Source organism: Glycine soja, unplaced genomic scaffold (assembly GCF_004193775.1).
Source record: "Glycine soja cultivar W05 unplaced genomic scaffold, ASM419377v2 tig00033486_1_pilon, whole genome shotgun sequence".
Lineage (NCBI taxonomy): Eukaryota > Viridiplantae > Streptophyta > Magnoliopsida > Fabales > Fabaceae > Glycine > Glycine soja.
The window spans coordinates 1-20,090 of NW_021143888.1; the positions used below are offsets into that span (position 1 = coordinate 1).

Consider the following 20,090-nt stretch of genomic DNA (forward strand, 5'->3'; position numbering starts at 1 on the left):
TTGAATAAAATTTTGCATCACTTCCTTTTGACATGTCTCTTATCAAGACAAGAACATCCATAGTCGTACCTACAAGGCTCTTAAAACCCAAGGTCCGTCCTTGGGAAGCCCTCCTTCTAAGCATCACAACTCCAGTATATGTCACCCACGACGAGTGACATATATGCACGAGAATTTAGTTAAGCCTCTAGTATGTTCCACCCACGACATGTGCGCACGAGCATTCTACTAAGCCTCTAGTGCATGCCTCATACGACGAGTGACATGCACGTAACAACACGTTATTAAGTCTCCAGTACGCGCCACTTCGTAAGAGGCATATATGCAAGAGCATACTACTAAGTATCCAGTGTGTGTCACCGATGACGAGTGACATACATGCAAGAGCATATTTTCATCGCGACTCCAGTATGTGCCACCCACAGCGAGTGACATACATGTAAGAGCACATCACTGTGACTCCAGTACATGTCACCCACGGTGAGTGACATATGCCCACAAGCACCCTACCAAGACTCCAGTGTGTGCCACTCATGGCAAGTGACATATTGCAGAAACATATCACTACGTCTTCAGTGCATACCACCCATGGCGAGTGATATGTATGCAATGTATGCAAGAGTACGGTGCTCAAAACCCAAGTCGGAAAATTCCCTGGTCAATCCTCCAAAGGGCTTGCGAAACCCAAGGTCCTCCTTTGGTGAGTCCCACTGATAGACACCACCGTGTCTCCAGTACCTGCCACTTTGTAAGAGGCGTGTATGTAAGAGCACAATACTTGCACTGCACGCAAGACTCATCAAACCCAACCTTCGCGCTTGCTGATCCATAAGGGTTTACAAAATCCAAGGCCCGTCCTTGGTAAGCCTCGACACAACTCCATGGAAGTGACAAAACCTAGGGCAAACACGTCCTTGGTCCAAGGCTCGACAAACCCAAGATTCACCCTTGATGGGCCCTTTCCATTACTAAGTTCCATCTTCATAGGAACTCAAGGTACGCAAGGTTTACCCTTGACAATTTTTCCTATTCCTAACTTTCTTCCTTTTTAACTCTTTACTCTTATGCAATTATCTTTACTTTTTGTTATTGTTAAGTCAAAATATATTTTAAGACGAATCAAGACCCTTAATTATTTTGATTAGATGCAAATAAATACAAAGGTTAAAAGTTTTGTCGTATGTGATATCAGATTATGCTTCATGATCTTCTGTTTGATATTTCAGACGGAAGTATAAGTAAGTCATGATCTGATACAACATTAAAGATGATATTTAAGATTTCATTTAGTACTTTGTGTCTGAGATTCGTTTCGCAGAAATTGTCTCACAAGACATTCTTTTAGGATTTGTCGAATCCTATGAAGAATAAATGAAGTTCAAGTTCTAAAAGTTTTCAAACAACATCAAAAGATGTGTTTGAATTTGATCTTGTTTGAAAAACATATTCTATTTTTTAAAATATGTTTCCATCATTTAAACTTGTTTTTGTGAAATTTTTTTATCTCTTTTAATCAAGTTATACTTCAAATGATAACTTTAGTTTTCACAAAAAAAAGACTTAAGAAAATTCTAAAATTACAATTTAACCATTTTCTTATGATATTTCTATTTATAGTTACTTTTTTTAAGAATTTACTTTTGATCACTTAATCACATTGAAATTCATAGTCTATTAAATTTGTTATTAAATAACCTAATTATTGCACAAGTTCTTGTAGAGACGACTCTACTTATCGCTATTGTTACCTCAGGGATTTAATACTCTTGCCAAAATTCCAATAACAAATTGGAAAAAAAAAATACATAAAGCCTTTTTTATGTTTGGGCGAGAAACATTGGCTGAAGACTAAACTTGATTTGTATAAATATATATTAAGATTTCCTTTCAATTTTACTCTCGTTCCTCAAGCTCCCAAGTCTCAAGCCATGGTTTTCTCCCATTTTAAATTCAAAACAAGCTCCTAGATTGGAATGCCAGTAGAAAAAAATGATTTAATCATGTTTTTTTTTTAACTATGACCATGATCTTAAATGTACCAAAAAAATGTCCACAATGTCTTCTAATGAATTGACTTTAGAAGAAAACAATACTAGATTTTGTCCATCCATTTAGACGAAATGATTGGACACATGATATTTTGAAGATAACGGGTTTGATGTTCATGAATATAGTGTTGGAACTTTTTGAGAGTAAAATTTATGATCTAACACTTGATGTATATATATATATATATATATATAACCAAAATCCTGTTGTTTATATGTATAATAAAAACAACTTAATTACAATAATAAAAAATTAAAAAATATTCATCAAATAATATAGTTATGTATAATGAAATGAATTTCTCCTCTTAATTTAATTTTTTTATTATATTCTTTCTTTGTCAAAAGTTAGACTTCAATGTTATTTAAATTTTTATATTAAAAAAAATTGAATTATTAATTATTTTTTATTTTTACATTAATTTGTAACAAAATAATTGATTGTTTTATTATTTAACTAAGGATCAGTTTGTTTAAACTTTAAAAAAATGTGAAATAAGTGTTTTTTTAAGAAACATATAAAGTTAACTTCTAAAAAATAAGTAGAAAATTATTATTTTTTAACCAAAAGCAGTTTAAAACATCTCAAAATATAAAAAATCTATTTATTTTATTTAAAAAATATTTTTAATAAATAAGTTTGAATAAATGGAATTTAATTCAAACAATATCAATATTGCTTCCGAATTAGACATTTTGCAAGTTTATGTGCATCCTGAATGCCGATTCAAACCATAATTGTTTTCATCACAATAAGTTAGACTAAACAAAAATTCCATACAAAAACATATTAAACCTAACCCAAACGTACGATTATCCAAGAATCCTCACAAAAAAATCATTACCAATTACCAGAATCAAATTGGAAATGGGTCGAAAGCTCCTTTGACCATTTTCTCAAGAGGCCCAACCAAAGGGTGTGGCAAATGATCCCACTCATACCAATCCCAACCATCACACTTGGTAGGTTCAAGATTTTGTGGAACTTGTTCTTCAACTAAATACATTTTAACACATAAGAGAAAGTGTGTATGAAGGAGTGTGTTAAAGAGTATGTTAGTAGCATTTCTCTTTTTTTTTTAACAATAAAAACAAGGCTAAAATATATTTTTTGTTCTTATAAATATCAAAATGTTTGGAATTTATCCTTGCAAAATTTTCAGTATGTTTTTCATCCTCACAAAATAGAAATGTGTTGTTTTTTTGGTTCGAAGCTAAGCTTGGACGAATCCGAACCTAAGTTTCTGATGTGTGTCCACTAAAAACCAGACACTATCCTACTTTTTCTTTCCCTTTCTCTCTCTCTCTCTCTCTCTCTCTCTCTAATCCAACGATCCTAGCCTCTCTTCCTTCTCTTTCTCTACCCTTCACCGTCTCTATTTCTACTCGGAACCCTTCTTGCCCTTGCCCTTCCTCCTCTCACCTCCATGACAACCTCGATGACAAGTTGTTCGCCTTCCCCTCTTTCTTTCTCCCTCCAAATCTAGGACTCCGACAATGACTTCCTCCTCATCAAGTCGGTCCTTCCACCTCCTCTATTGGCTCAACCCTGACACTGTGCACCACTGTCTCTTCCTCCGATGGATGCCTCTACATCGACAACCAGATTTGCGAGGGTGTAGGGTGGAGGCTTTGCGAGGGTGGACTTGCAATTTGTGAGCCTGAAGTTGGCCTCTATTGGAAGCTTCTTGATGATGCGTTGGGTGACGATGATGGTGTTGTCAGTGATGACATAGAACTCTGCTAGCAACACCGTGGTTCTAGCCACCAATTGGGCCCTCAATCTGAAAAAATTACATTTAAAATTTAACTAAAAGATGTCACTTAGGTTCAAATGCATTCAAGCTTAACTCTTGACAAAAAAATAACATATTTGAATTTTTTTAATATATATACCAGTTTACTAATGTATATATACTTGTTTTTTTTTAATATGAATACGTTAGCAAGTTATACCTAGATATTGTCTTAAAATACACCAATAATATACCTAGATATTTTAATTAATATATAATTAGAGTTATATTATTATTATTATTATTATTATTATTATTATTATTATTATTATTATTATTACCAAATACTCCAATATTTCTATGATAAAAGCAAATGCACTTTGACAATTAAAAAGTTACATTTCTTATAAAATATGAATTTTCTATGAGTCTAGCATATTCTGATTAATATATAGGAAAAAATAAAAAAATATTAGTCAATTCAATTGAAAACTGATGAAAACCATAATTTTATTTTTTGGAAAACACATGAATTGTCCATGTCATTGGTCAAGAAAACCCAAGAAGAAAAAAAAAAGAAATTGATGATGAACAAGTCAAGTCGGTTCAAAACAAATCAAATTGCCAGAAAAATGGTTACAAAAATTCGTTTTAAATAATTTTTCATTTTGTTTACTATTTTATTTTATGAAACAATAATTGACTAATATTTTTTAATTTGAAAAACCGTCTTTAAAAGAAGGTGCTCAAGATGATTTTTATAGAATCTTCTTTGATTTGAAGCTTAACACACCGGTTTTTGCAAAACAATCTTTGGTTTAAAGCTAAGTACAACGGTTTTATCAAAAACCATCGTTGAGTTTACAACAATACCAATAAGATTTCCACTCTCCCGTCGTCACTCTCTATGAATCCTCAGTTCTTAATATATTTATATCTAACTTTATATATATATATATATATATATATATATATATATATATATATATATAATGAGAGGAAACATCTTATATGTGGAGTATTAAGGTTTAATCTAAAAAATTCACATGATTTATTAAAAAAATAACATGAATTTTTAAGTGGTTAATTGGTCACATGACATTAAATCTTGATCATTCATGTTTGATTAGACAGTCCAAATTTAATCTTCTAACCCTCATATAAGATACATTCCTCATATATCTATCTATATATGGTGAATGTTAACATAGACCCACTTAAAAATTAGAAGGTCTATATTAGCATCTAGTATCCTTTCATTTGAACAAAAAAATCACTCTTAATTTAGATTAACATAAACTAAAGGACAATTATATATGTAAACTACTATATTTTTTAACGAGAAATGTTAGGGTCACACATTCTTTTGAACACACATTCTCTCATTTGTTGAAATTTATTTGAAATCACAAAATTCAGTGAGTCCCACATAGTATTCAATGACTTTCTCTCTCTTAATTTTGCAGTTTTCAATACATTTTAACACATAGGAGAAAAGTGTGTATGAAGGAGTGTGTTAAAGAGTATGCTAGTAGCATTACTCATTTTTTAACAATAAAAATAAGACTAAAATATATTTTTTGTTCTTATAAATGTCAAAATGTTTGGAATATATCTCTGTAAATTTTTTTGTTTGTTTTTCGTTCTCACAAAATAGAAATGTGTTATTTTTTGGCCCGAAGTTAGGTTTGGACGAATCCGAACCTAAGTTTCTCATGTGTGTCCACTAAAAATTAGGCACTATCCTACTTTTTCTTTTTCTTTCCCTTTCTCTTTCTCTCTCTCTCTCTAATCCAACGATCCTAGCCTCTCTTCCTTCTCTTTCTCTACCCTTCGTCCTCTTTGTTTCTACTCCGAAGCCTTATTGCCCTTGTCCCTCCTCCTCTCACCTCCATGACAACCTCGATGACAAGTGGTTTGCCTTCCCCTCTTTCTCTCTCCCTCCAAATCTAGGACTCCGACGATGACTTCCTCCTCATCAAGTCGGCCCTTCCACCTCCTCTGTTGGCTCAACCCTGACACTGTGCACCACTGCCTCTTCCTCCGATGGATGCCTCTACATCGACAACCAGATCTGTGAGGGTGTAGGGTGGAGGCTTTGCGGGGGTGGACTTGCAATTTGTGAGCCTGAAATTTGTCCCTATTGGAAGCTTCTTGATGATGCGTTGGGTGACTATGATGGTGTTGTCAGTGATTACATTGAACTTTGCCAGCAACACCGTTGTTCTAGCCACCAATTGGGCCCTCAATCTGAATCTCTTGCCTTGGACGTGTGTGGTGGTTGTTGTACAGCCACAAATTGTGATTTGATTTTTTAATTTTTATTTTGTAATTTATGATTGTTTTTAATCACCAAAAATTACATTTAAAATTTAACTAAAAAATGCTACTTAGGTTCAGATGTTCAAGCTTAGATCTTGACAAAAAAATAACATTTTGAATTTTTTTAATATATATACCAGTTTACTAATGTATATATACTTGTTTTTTTAATATGAGTACGTTAACAAATTATACCTAGATATTATCTTAAAATAAACCAATAATATAACTTATTAACACACTTAAAATACACCAATAATATACCTAGATATTTTAATTAATATACAATTAGAGTTATATTATTATTATTATTAAATACTCCAATATTTCTACGATAAAAGCAAATGCACTTTGATAATGAAAAATTACCTTTCTTATAAAATATGATTTTTCTATGAGTCTAGCATACTATGATTAATATATAAATTTTTTTAATTCATAAATATCAAACTGGTCAAATAAGTTTATAACAATTCAGTGCTCAGTTGATTAAGTTACACCATAAATGAATACTTTTTCTGCATTCAAATTTTAAGCATTAAAGTATAGACTTAATCCTTAGTTTAAATTAATATTATAATAATAATATGATCCTAAAACATTGGAGAAAAGAATTGTTAATTTATGTATTAATCTATAAGGTGGATGGAAGTAAAACGTCACAATTTCACAACGGTCCCTTCCTCCGCGCCAGTTAGTTATTGTTTGCCACCTTATTATATGCCACCACTTTCTCCTCTACTCACTCCTTCAACCACACACACATTAACCCTCTCTCTCTCACTCTCTTTCTTCTTCTTCTGTATTCGTTTTTTTTTTGTGTGTGTTAAGTTTTTTGTTGTGTGTGTGGGAACATTACAATGACGGACATCACTGACGACATAGCGGAGGAAATCTCCTTCCAGGGCTTCGAAGATGACTGTAAATTGCTAGGGAACCTTCTCAACGACATTCTCCAGAGGGAGGCTGGCTCCACCTTCGTTGACAAGCTCGAAAAAATTCGAGTCCTTTCACAGGTTCTCATTTTTCTTTTCTTTTTTCTTTTCACTTAAAATAATTGTTTTTGGGTTTTTAATCAATACCCCACTTTTTTTTTTGGTGTTTTCTTTAATGGGTTTTGCTTCTTTACCTTTTCCTAGAATGATTGGAGTATGCTGTTAATGATTTTAACTTGATTTTGTGAATTTTCGGTGATGGGGTTCTAATTTCTTTTTTCTTGTTATCTTTGTTCTTGTCGTTGTGATTTCATCACTGTTTTATCAATTAGTCTTTGGTTTTGTTCGGTTGTGGAGGAAATGGGCGAAGGTTGAAACATGACATGCGTAATGCGCATGCATGTGGGGTTCTTGTTTTATGCAAAGACTCAAATAATGACTGAGCTAAACCTCTTATGCTGGAAATTTAATTGCTTTTTTAGTTAGTTTTTGGGTTCCTCATGTTACGAATGGAATCTTCAATATTCCATGTTCAGTTTGGAAATTCAATTGCTTTGTATCAGTTACAGTTTTTGCCTTTAGTGAATCATCATTTTGGTTCGTGAAAGTGTAATGCATTGTCACATAAATTCATCCTTGAAATTAAAGAAATTTCTAATAAGTCTCTAGAATTCATTAAGTCCTTAAACATAACTACTTATTGCCATTTTGGTCCCTAAACATTTATTAATATTATCATTAATTCACAATTTTCTTATATTTTTGGACTAATGTGATAGACAGATTGTATTTTCAGGAACTTATTTAAAATTTCCTTAGTTTTAGCTTTTAGCTAGGGACTATATGTAAGAACTAATGTAACAGACTCAAATGGTGGTTTACTCTTTTTTTTCCTAACAAGCAACAGTGCTAACAAGAAATGTAGCGTGTCATCCAATCATGAATTGCCATATAATTGAAAAATTGACCTTTATTCATGTGTGATTTCGTTGGTAATTGGTTAACAGTGTAACAATCTTTATCGCTGGGAGTTGAAAATTCCTTAAGAGTTTGTTTTGGTATTTAGAGTGCTTGTAATATGAGACAAGCGGGAATGGAGGACTTGGCTGAGATGCTAGAGAAGCAATTGGCTTCAGAGTTATCCAAGATGACGCTGGAAGAAGCTTTGCCCCTTGCTCGTGCCTTTAGCCATCATCTTACTTTGATGGGTATAGCTGAAACCCACCATAGGTATACATTCTTGTCTCCAACTATTGTTGTCTTTTTATTCCATTAGTTGATAATTTGTCTTGTCTTTATTTGGCTGAGCTCTGTGCAAAATTAAGCCGCAATCTCTCCAAAATAAGCCGAACCTTTGACTAATAACAACATTGAGGGAATACTATACTTCTTTAATCTAAGATTACCCCAGTATGATAGTCTTGAACAAGTTATGTTTTTGCAGGGTTCGTAAAGGAGGAAATATGGTTCTTGCTGCAAAATCTTGTGATGATATCTTTAACAACCTGTTTTTATAAGACAGTGTTCAAGCAGGTCTGTGGTTTTGTTCCTCATTTCTGGTTAATCTGCATAGTCTGAGACGTATAGATGAAAATAAGTATATGATCTTTCGTTGTCTATGCACTCTGCAAGCTGAGATTAAAGCATGTAATTATTTTCTTTCTTGACAATTATCTTGTTATTAATTTAGTGAAACATTATGTGTGTATTGCCAGGGATTTTAACAGAATCTGGTTCCAATTGCTATTGTCATTCAAAATCTAATTTCATTTATGTTGCCACAGGAGGTTGAAATTGTTCTCACTGCTCATCCCACTCAAATTAACCATCGTACCTTGCAATATAAACACCTTAAAATTGCTGTGAGTTGTTCTCTTTTCTGAATATATTAAATTACTGGAGGCTTGAGCCTTTAACTTTATGATATCATCTCTCAAATATTATGGAAGTGTGTTGTCTCTAACTACTTTTTCACCTTCAAGCAGCATCTTTTGGATTATAATGATTGACCTGATCTTAGCCCTGAAGATCGAGATATGTGGATTGAAGATCTGGTACCATTCTTGAACTATTTCCATTCTACTTAACCACCGGTGTTTGTACCCCAAAAGTAAAAAATCCACTAGTTTTTCAGTGTGGTAGCTTATCTTTAAATGTGAATGGATAGTGGATTTCCTTTTTCTAACACACTTTATTTCTATTCTCATCAATCATATTGGCTTTTTTAGGTGGGAGAGAAAACTTCAATATGGCAGACAGATGAACTTAGGCGTTCAAAACCCACTCCAGTTGATGAAGCTAGGGCAGGTAAGCTGGTTGAGTATTATATGTTAGATATACTTTACCTCTTAGCTTTAGGCTTTTTAGTTGTTCCTAAGAATGGTCTATGGCCATTTTGACCAAGTGTTCAAGAGTTTTGTCCTTGTTATCCCCAAAGGCACCTACATGAACACATAATAAATCAATCTTTTAAGAGAGAATCCTTGACAATTTATATGTGTTAGGGTATTGAATATCCCTAACAGCAGAGAAAACAAGAGAAACAGAAAATAGAAGAATATACGGAAAATACTGGGAGCAAACTGAATTTATTCAAGAAGGAAACCTTCTTCCAAGGGAAAACCCTTTACAATTTCTAATTCTTCTCTACCCCCTCCTCTAATGAGAATACTCTTATTTATAATATCCTAATCCAACTAATTGATAAAGATAGAATAATAAAGATAAAGATAGAATAATAAAGATTAGATGATAGAATAATAAAGATAAAGATAGAATAATAAAGATAGATGGCCCTAAAGATTAAACTAATAACTAATTCGATCCTATCTTCCGTGTAGGGGCTTTCTTCCTTCTAGAATAGACCCTCCAGATAACTGGTCTATATTGAGATCTAACAATATGTCATCTCTTGCATGATTTGATTCACTGTTAAAAAAAAAAAGAAGTGGAAGAATCCCTTGGTTTATTTATTTTTCAATTCTCCCAGTATTGAATATTGTGGAGGAGTCACTCTGAAAAGCTGTTCCTCATTATTTACGTCGAGTTAGCAGCGCTTTAAAGAAGGTTTGTCATCTTTAATTTATGTCAATTAACTTGTACATTCTTTCTCTTTAAGATTTTCAGTGCAATTTATCTTTCCTTGCAGCACACAGGAAAACCACTTCCATTGACTTGCACTCCAATAAAATTTGGATCTTGGATGGGAGGTGATAGAGACGGAAACCCAAATGTGACAGCAAAGGTAGCATCTTCAAATATCCATTCATGCTGCCTGTACTTTTACTATGTGATTTCATTTTCTCAAATAACTACATGATTCTTTTTCAACACGTGAGAAGTTTTCTAGTAGTGGAAGCATAGTTGAATCTGTAATATCATTATATTATTGACAACCTGAAGATGTCCAGTATTACTGCCTGTCATTTTGGAAAGTGCAAGTTTAATGATGATTGAACTGGGAAAACTGCAGACAAAAATAAATGAGCTTTTAACATGCAAAATATTTGTTTGAATAATCTTCTTGGAACTTTTCCAATATTGTACTTTTTAGTCAAATTTTATATTGTCTCAGGCTAGGATAAAAGAGGTGGGTAATTTTGGGCAGTTGATAGCCAATGTAAAATTACATTGAATGTATTTTAGACATGAATAGCCTGAGAATTTGGTTTTTAACTGAACCCAGTAACATTGTGTGATCCATGTAGCTAACATCACTATTGTTGTTATTGTTCTTTAGATATGGACAGAAAAATGGCTTTTAAAGAAAAATTGGTTTCTGATATTAACTGATCCGTGTTTGACTCCATCAGGTGTGGGATAAAGCTTGATTGTGGTCGGTGTTGATGTTACTACAGTTGAAGGATGTGCTTTGCTGTTTCAATTACTAAAGTTTGTAGCGTGTAATTCAAACATTACGAATAAATTACAAGAAATTTTTTTTCTTACCTAGGAGTGGGATTTTCTTGAAGAATATTTGCGTTTGATTTGACCCTGTTATTCAAATCTGATTGTGTAATTGGTTTTCGTTTTGTTCTTCAGGTCACAAAAGATGTTTCACTTCTGTCAAGATGGATGGCGATTGACCTCTACATTCGGGAAGTGGATGGCCTAAGATTTGAGCTATCCATGAACCAGTGCAGTGATAAGTTGTCAGAACTGGCACATGAAATTCTAAAAGGTTTGTCTGTTTAGTTTTGTGTTTGTTGATATCTTCCAAATGCTAATGGGCATAGCAGTCATCTTTGTTTTATATCATGTGACCTCTGGATACTGTTTGTCAAGAAGTAACACTAGTTCATGTGCACAGGCAAATTGAACCACTTAAAGATAGTATAGTTTTTTATTTTTTTTCTTTATTGTGTTAGATTATCATGTGAATTTGATGGTCCTTTTGAAACCCTTAATATTACCGTGTAATATTTTGAATGATGATATTATGCTCTATCTATTTATCCTTGAGGCTTTGGTCATTCATTTAATCCCTCTTTGGTCTTCTTTTATGCATTACTTCTTTGGTGCATCAAGGCATTGTCCTCTTGGCTTGGAAATTCCTTTAAAAATTATCCTGACGTATCTCTTTTGTGGCCTAATTTTCAGTAGACAACCCAATCACAAGGTAGATCAATTCAGTAGATTTCCTAATTTTCCATTGAATCCTAGATAATACATGTGTACATATATTCACTGATAGGGTGGTGAGACTTCAAGTTCAACTGAGAGCAATGGTGGCAAGGAGACAAAAGGACAGACGAGGCACAAACACCAACTATTCTGATCAACCCAGATGAAGGCGGGGAATATTGGTGTAACGAAACCTGGGTGGGCATGCTAAAGAAGGTGATGGAGGTGGAAACCTTAGAGGATCGTATCACTTGGGAGTTAGGATATAACGTCCGCACTAAGTTCCTCGGAGACGACATGGTTCTTCTCCCTGGGATGTCCGTTGACAAAGCTAAACTCCTCATTCAATCAGAGACGGAAAGCGATGATTCTCTCTTTTACTCACTGGAGAAGTGGACGCCGAAATGTAGACCCAATAACAGGGTTGTTTGGCTCCAGCTGTGGGGATTTCCGATACAGGTGTGGGCAATGAAAAATCTCAGGAGGGCTGTAGCTGCTATTGGGGATGTCATCGAGTCAGACGATGACACAGAGGACCGCCGACGATTGGACCGGGCTCGAGTATTGGTGCAGACACCGCTTCCGCCGTTGATAAGGTCAGAGGTCATCGTCCGTGTGGGGGAGCTTGAGTATCGGGTATGGATTGTGGAAGAGACAGGGTTCGAAGGTGGGTCGAACCGGAAAGGAAGCTCGCCGTCCGATGGGTGGTCGGAGATGATAACATCGGACGACGGTGGGGAGGTTGGCGATGTTCTTGACGACACTAATACCAATTTCTCCTTCTCGTCGGAGCTGCCCAACCAGAAATTGTCTCCGTCTCGTACCCAACGGGCAGAAGGAGGGACCGATGTGCGTTGTTGTGATCTTAGACCCCTGGGTAATATCCAGGCAGACGTTACACCCAAAGAAAAGTCAAAAGGCACTGTAGAAGGTATGCTGGGCTCTAGCTTTGGTAAGCTCAACCTAGGGGACAGCTTCGCAGGAACAGAAGAGGAAGCTGCTATCACCAAAGAGGTAACCTGCTATAATACCCTACAGGATGATCAAAGGCACAGGAATCACATAGAGGGAAAGTATTTGAATGGTGGAGCGAAAGTAGCTGCTGACCAGACCTTTATCGGGGAAGAAGAGGGACATGTCACGCAGTCTCTCTCTCCTTCTTTATCGGGGCAGATTCAACAAGGAATTGGGCCAGGTTGCATTAAGTGCCCAATTTCGACTCCAGGAGGGTGTAATAAAGAAGACATCCACCCAGTTGAGCTTTTGGGGGTGCAAGCTGTGCAGAATCAAAAAGAGGGTGGGCTAAGTAATGATTTAGGCCCAATTTTGAAAACTGACGGGTGCCATAAGGAGGAATCCCTACCTCTAATCCAATCCATAAAAGAGACTCCAGACAAGTATTCTAAAGTTTACTTTCGACAACAAAACTCTCTCTTTAAGGCCCGACTCTCACAGATTGAGGAAAAGCATCCTCAGTTTCAAGATGGCATCCTGGCTCTAGCAGATCAACTTGCCAATCAGGATAAGGTCAAAAATCAGAGTTACGTGGACTCAAAAAGGAGGTTAAAAAGCATAATTGAGTGCAGTGATAAGGTGTTGCAAGAGGCTCAACAATTATGGCATCTCGGAGAAAACTTAGGCATGGAGACAGTTACAGATAACCTACATTTCCTTCACAGTTTTGCTTCTATGGAGTGTAGAGACAGAAAAGAAGCTAAGGAGTTGGGGAATAGGAAACCTCATAAATGAATATCCTATCCTATAACATTAGAGGGTTGGGTCAGGAATTTGGTTGGGAAGCATAAGATAGATCTTCTTTGTTTGCAAGAAACAAAGAGGGATTCCATTGACAAGGCACTTTGTCAGGCTCTGTGGGGTCACTCAGACTTTGATTGGAAATGGTTTCCTGCGGTCCATACAGCTGGGGGGCTTCTCTGTGTCAGGAATAACAATAACTTCCAGGTTGATATTAAAATAGCTGAAAGGGGTTTCATCATGTTGGAGGGGGTATGGCTGGTAGAAAGTCAGAGGGTAGTGGTGGCTAATATCTATGCTTCTTGTGAGCTAGAAAGCAAAAGACAGTTATGGCAGAGGCTATATTTAATGAAGAATCAGTCCCAGGTTCAGTGCTGGTGCCTTGTAGGGGACTTCAACTGCATTAAACACCCAGCTGAAAGAATGGGAAGCACTCTTTGTAATGCAGACACTAATCTTATAGCTGAATTTAATGAGTGGCTCGCTGAAATGGAGGTAGATGATATTCCTTGCTTGGGCAAGCCCTTTACTTGGGTTAGGCCTAATGGTTCTTGTAAGAGCAAGTTAGACAGAGTGCTGGTCTTTGATGATTGGGTATCCAAGTGGCCTGATAGTTCCCAACACAACCTTGAAAGGAACTACTCAGATCATTGCCCTATCATTTTGAATTCTAAAAATATTGATTGGGGCCTTAAGCCTTTTAGGGTTTTTGATGCTTGGTTGCACAATAAGGACTTCAATAAGGTGGTGAGGGACTGCTGGTTTGCTAATCAGCCTATGGGATGGGGGGGATATGCCTTGAAATGCAAACTTCAGAAAATTAAGCAAAGGTTAAAAACCTGGAGCAAAGAAAATTGTGGAGACTTGGGCAACAAGGTAAAGCTAATCCAACATAAGCTGAATGACTTGGAGAATTCCCTCACAGCTCAACCTACTGATCAGCAAGTTCAAGAGCTCAAGAAAGCCCAATCTGACCTTTGGGAGCAATCTATTCTTCATGAATCAATATTGCGATAGAAGTCTAGATGTAAGTGGATCAAAGAGGGAGATAGCAACACTTCCTACTTCCACAAAATCATTAATTCCAGCAGAAGGAGGAATGCCTTGAGGGGGATGCAAATTAATGGTAGTTGGGTAGAAAACCCTGTTGCCATTAAGGATGCAGTTCTTCAGCATTTTAAAGGCAGATTTGTTGAACCTTACCTGCACAGACCCAACTTAGATGGGGTCTCTTTTAATGTCTTGCGTTCAATCCAAAGTGAGATGTTGGTGGAACCCTTCAAAGAGGAGGAGATATCTAGTGCAGTGTGGGCTTGTGGCAGTGAAAAAAGCCCAGGGCCTGATGGGCTTAATTTTAGCTTCATTAAGCACTTCTGGAAGGAGCTGAAACCTGAGTTCCTTAGGTTCTTCTCAGAATTTTATGTGAATGCAGTCTTCCCCAAGGGTCTCAACTCATCATTCATTGCTCTTATCCCCAAGATCAAGGACCCTCAACTTATTAGTGATTTCAGACCAATATCTCTAATAGGTTGTGTCTACAAAATTATTGCCAAAGTACTATCAAATAGGCTTAGCAAGGTTATGAATCATCTCATAGATGAAAGGCAATCAGTTTTTGTTAAAGGCAGACAGTTGCTTCATGGAGTTTTAATTGCTAATGAGATTGTTGAGGAGGTTTGGAGATCTAAAAGACCTTGTTTGGTGTTCAAAGTTGATTTTGAAAAAGCATATGACTCTGTGTCTTGGCATTTCCTCTTTTACATGATGAGAAGAATGGGGTTTCATGAAAAGTGGATTGGCTGGATTAAGGGGTGTCTTTCATCAACATCAATATCTATACTAGTGAATGGAAGTCCTACTTCTGAATTTAAACCTCAAAGAGGCTTGAGACAAGGGGATCCATTGGCTCCCTTTTTGTTTGACCTAGTTGCTGAAGGCTTGACAGGCATGATGAGGGCAGCTGTTTCCAAAAACTGCTACCACAGTTTTATGGTGGGAAAGAAAAAGATCCCAGTCAACATACTACAATTTGCTGATGATACTATCTTCTTTGGGGAACCATCTATGGATAATGTCACAGTTATTAAGGCTATTCTCAAAAGATTTAAAATGGTATCTGGTCTCAGAATTAACTTTGCTAAGAGCCAATTTGGTGCAATCGGCCAAATCGAGGACTGGTGCAGATTTTTCAATTGAATTGACTAAGATTTTTTATTTTTTCTTATATTATTTAAAATGGGGTTAAATGAAGTCCTTCAAATCAATTATTATATCCAGTTCCATCAAGACTAAAAAAAGGGTATCTACTCATCTAAGTTTTTTGTTTTTTGGTTTCACAAGAATTCTGAGTGTTTTGTTTCTGGTTTCACAAGAACGACAATTCTTTTATAGAAAATAATATTGTTTAAGGTACTACTGAATTTTTTTATGGATGGTACTATTGAATTTTAAATATATACATTTTTTTTTATCAAGATCTAGTTTGTAGCAAAAAGAATACATCAAACTGCTCCATACAAGCCTATGGCCTATCCTATATAGAGCCTAGGTTAAGCCAAACTTTTTTTTTTTATATAAAAAAAGTTAACCTTATGCATAAAATTTTATAAAAAAAAACTTATTTGGTTAAAAGGTAAAACTATAGGTCATTTAAAAAATCTTTTAAATGTAAGTTAAGTAAATATATATTTTTATTAACATTATTGATTAATAAAAAATATCATCAATATGATTTTAAAATAATTATTATTAAAATCAACAATTTTATCATATACGACAATGTATAATTGAAGGAAAATATACTTATATATTAATTTTTAAAATAATGTAATTATCTCCCTACAAAATTTATTACATTTGTTTTTACAAGTTTATGACAAGTGTTGTAAACGACTATTATTATCGGTCCCAATAAACTAAGTTAAGTCCATTCTATGGTAGTTGATGGATGTCCATTCCATAATGGGGCTTTGTTACACGCACCCAGCATAATAGATGGTGCACCCATCAAACGAGTGTTGAAGCTTAAGGATTGTCCAATCCATAAGTGGTTCAAATAATTTTTTTTTTATTTTTTTTTCAAAAATGTTTTTCAAATTTATTTAAAATTAATGACCCAAGCAAGAATCAAACCTTCGAGTTTTGTGTTATTAGCACAACACTCTAACCAACTAAACTAATAAATCAATTATATTATAAAATAATTAATGTCACTATATGTAACACTAAAATTTTTAATATTTAATGCGCATGAAAATTTAGATAATAAATTTTGTAACAATTAATTTTGATCTAACAAATAATTTGTTTACACATGTTCGTAGAAAAACAACCACTAGACCACATGTCATTCACTTATTGGATAATTCAACACTGCAGAAGTTGAGTGTTGACTAGCAACATAGTAACAATGAGGTGAAACAAGAGCCTAAAAGAAATAGAGAACAAAAACAACAACAGTGGCGAGTCGGAGCTGCGGGTGGTGGTTGTCGTCTTCCTCTTGAAGGGCAGATTGATCCTCCTCGGTCGTTGCCGCTCCACTGTCGGCAACGCCACCTTCACCTTTCTAGGCGGCCACCTCGAATTCGGTCACTCCCTTACTCTCTCTCATATTATGTTTTTTTTTTCGTCAAACATTTTGAAAACGAAATAATCGAGTAATGCTTAGTTTTGTTTTTATATTATTATTATTATTATTATTATTTGAACTTAATATGGGCGTAAAAATAAATTAGAATTTTATATAAATTATGAATTTTTATTATTATTAAACTGACCTTAGTTAGTGCAGCTTATTTTTTTTAAGTGCAAATTTTATTTGTGTTTAGTTTAATTTTGATGCTTTATTATTAGTAAAACAAAATTGTATTATTAATTAAATAAAACATGTTAGTAATATATTTTTTTAAATATTCTTTTAAACATAATCTTTATTATGAACTATTTTTTTAAAAGAGTTTTACTTTTTAAATTTTTAATAAATTTTAAATAAAAAATGTGTTAGAATTAGATGATTATGTTCCTAATACTTTTTAATTAAAGTTACTCTAAGCATTATTTTTAAAGTAATTTTTATAAAATAAAATTAAAAATTATCATTTATAATTAAAACCCACCAAGGTTAGCTGGGTGAAAGGAAAGTTATTAAGTTTGTATGATGTTTTATGTTTAAACTCCATTACTGTTATTGTAGATAACTAAAAAAATATAGTACTTTGTTTAATAATTAAATGATGAGAAAAGAATTATGCATAGATAGTGTAATATATTTTATAGAATCATCTAATCACAATTCATCAGGTATGGTAAGTTTGATTTATTCTATTATTACATAGATATTAAACTCTTAAATGATAGTATAAATATAACAAATTGTTAATTAAATTTATTTTATCTAACTAATTTGGGGGCATTTTAATTTTTCAGGAGAGTTTTGAGGAATGCGCTGCAAGAGAAGTGAAAGAGGAAACATAGTTGGACATAGGAAACTCAGATTTTGACAGTAACAAACTATGTTAGAGCAGCCAAAAAAGTGTCACTATGTGACCATTTTCATGAGGGCAATGGTGGATGTGGATGTAGTTAAAGAACAAGTTCCACAAAATCTTGAACCTACCAAGTGTGATGGTTGGGATTGGTACGAGTGGGATCATTTGTCACACCCTCTGTTTGGGCCTCTTGAGAAAATGGTCAAAGGAGCTTTCGACCCATTTCCAATTTGATTTTGGTAATTGGTATGATTTTGTTTTGTGAGGATTCTTGGATTCTTGGAAATTTTTTGTTTAGTTTAACATATTGTGATGAAAACAATTATGGTTTGAATGACATTCAGGATGCACGTAAATTTGTAAAACGTCTAATTCAGAAGCAACATTGATAGTGTTTGAATTAGGGTCCATTTATTCAAACCTATTTATTAAAAAATATTTTTTAGATAAAATAAACAGATTTTTTTATATTTTGATATGTTTGAAACTGCTTTTGGTTTAAAAAATATTAATTTTCTACTTCTTTTTGAGAAGTTAACTTTATATGTTTCTTAAAAAAACACTTATTTCATAATTTTTTTAAAGTTTAAACAAACTGATCCTTAGTTAAATAATAAAAACAATCAATTATTTTATGTTACAAATTAACGTAAAAATAAAAAATAATTAATTATTCAATATTTTAAATATAAAAATTTAAATAACATTGAAGTCTAACTTTTGACAAAGAAAGAATATTTTGGTAAAGTTAAAAAACGTTAAAAAAATTAAATTAAGAGGAGAAATTCATTTCATTATACATAACTATATTATTTGATGAATATTTTTAATTTTTTATAATTGTAGTTAAGTTGTTTTTATTAAACATATAAACAGCAGGATTTTGGTTATATATATATATATATATAAAGTTTTAGATCATAAATTTTACTCTAAAAAATATCCCACACTATATTCATGAACACCAAATCCTTTATCTTCAAAATATCATGTGTCTAATCATTTCGTCTAAATGGATGGACAAAATCTAGTATTGTTTTCTTCTAAAGTCAATTCATTAGAAGACATTGTGGACATTTGTTTGGTACATTTGAGATCATGGTCATAGTTAAAAAAAGCATGATTAAATCATTTTTTTCTGCTGGCATTCCAATCTAGGAGCTTGTTTCGAATTTAAAATGGGAGGGAACCATGGCTTGAGAGCTTGAGGAATGAGAGTAAAATTGAAAGGAAATCTTAATATATATTTATACAAATCAAGTTGAGTCTTCAGCCAATGTTTCTCGCCCAAACTTAACGAAGACTTTATGTATTTTTTTTCCAATTTGTTATTGGAATTTTGACAAGAGTATTAAATCCCTCAGGTAGCAATAGCGATAAATAGAGTCGTCTCCACAAAAACTTGTGCAATAATTAGGTTATTTAATAATAAATTTAATAGACTATGAATTTCAATGTGATTAAGTGATCAAAAGTAAAGTCTTAAAAAAAGTAACTACAAATAGAAATATCGTAAGGGGTTAAATTGTAATTTTAGAATTTTCTTAAGTCTTTTTTCGTGAAAACTAAAGTTATCATTTGAAGTATAACTTAATAAAAAGAGATAACAAATTTGCGCAAAAACAAGTTTAAACGATGGAAACATATTTTAAAAAATAGAATATGTTTTTCAAACAAGATCAAATTCAAACACTATGTCAGTTTAAGACAAAAGATAACTAAAAAGAAAGTAAGACACATATTTATATTGGTTTGTGTCTACCATTCAGACTAAGTTCAGTTTTTGGTTAGCAATCAAGTTTCACTAATTTCACAAAAGTTACTTTTAGCTCTCACAACAAAGTTTATCATCAAGCTTTAACAACCGAATATTCTTTGTCCTACCAAGCCACTGTTGGTTCTATACAAATCAAAAGATATGTTGTTTGATTTGCTAACTGATTAAATCTTAATCATCTTACAAACAAATGTGAAATCTAAGCATTTAGTTTTTTGTCTTAGAGTATTCAAGATGTTTTGAGAGCTTTTCAAACTTTATAAGAATATACAAAGAGTTTTCTACATAAAGAATTTGAATGATAGCGTGTAGGTTCGTTACTCATTTCTTCAAAGCATCTAGTATTTATAGGTTTTCATTTTCAAGTGTTTGTTGTTTCTAAACGATTATAATTTTCCTTTGAACTT

At 33.6% G+C, this 20,090-nt stretch overlaps 1 protein-coding gene and 1 long non-coding RNA gene across 2 annotated transcripts; both read left to right on the plus strand.

Annotated features, from left to right (window-relative positions):
- Positions 1-8,559: 8,559 nt before the first annotated feature.
- Positions 8,560-11,703, plus strand: LOC114404410 (phosphoenolpyruvate carboxylase 4-like). Its single transcript, XM_028367376.1, has 7 exons — positions 8,560-8,574; positions 8,826-8,903; positions 9,027-9,095; positions 9,270-9,348; positions 10,190-10,285; positions 11,083-11,221; positions 11,569-11,703. The coding sequence occupies exons 3-7, from the start codon at positions 9,043-9,045 to the stop codon at positions 11,598-11,600; spliced, it is 399 nt and encodes a 132-aa protein (XP_028223177.1). The 5' UTR covers positions 8,560-8,574; positions 8,826-8,903; positions 9,027-9,042; the 3' UTR covers positions 11,601-11,703.
- A 5,043-nt stretch (positions 11,704-16,746) lies between these two features.
- On the plus strand, positions 16,747-18,316 carry LOC114404409. The gene is made up of 2 exons (XR_003664958.1): positions 16,747-17,006; positions 17,845-18,316. It is a non-coding gene; the product is annotated as an uncharacterized LOC114404409 (long non-coding RNA).
- The last annotated feature ends 1,774 nt before the right edge of the window (positions 18,317-20,090 follow it).

Coding starts and splice junctions, on each gene's coding strand:
- LOC114404410 (XM_028367376.1), top strand. CDS start 9,043: ATGATTGACCTGATCTTAGCCCTGAAGATCGAGATATGTGGATTGAAG. Junction 9,096..9,269: donor ATATGTGGATTGAAGATCTG/GTACCATTCTTG, acceptor TGGCTTTTTTAG/GTGGGAGAGAAAACTTCAAT. Junction 11,222..11,568: donor GGCACATGAAATTCTAAAAG/GTTTGTCTGTTT, acceptor TGGTGCATCAAG/GCATTGTCCTCTTGGCTTGG.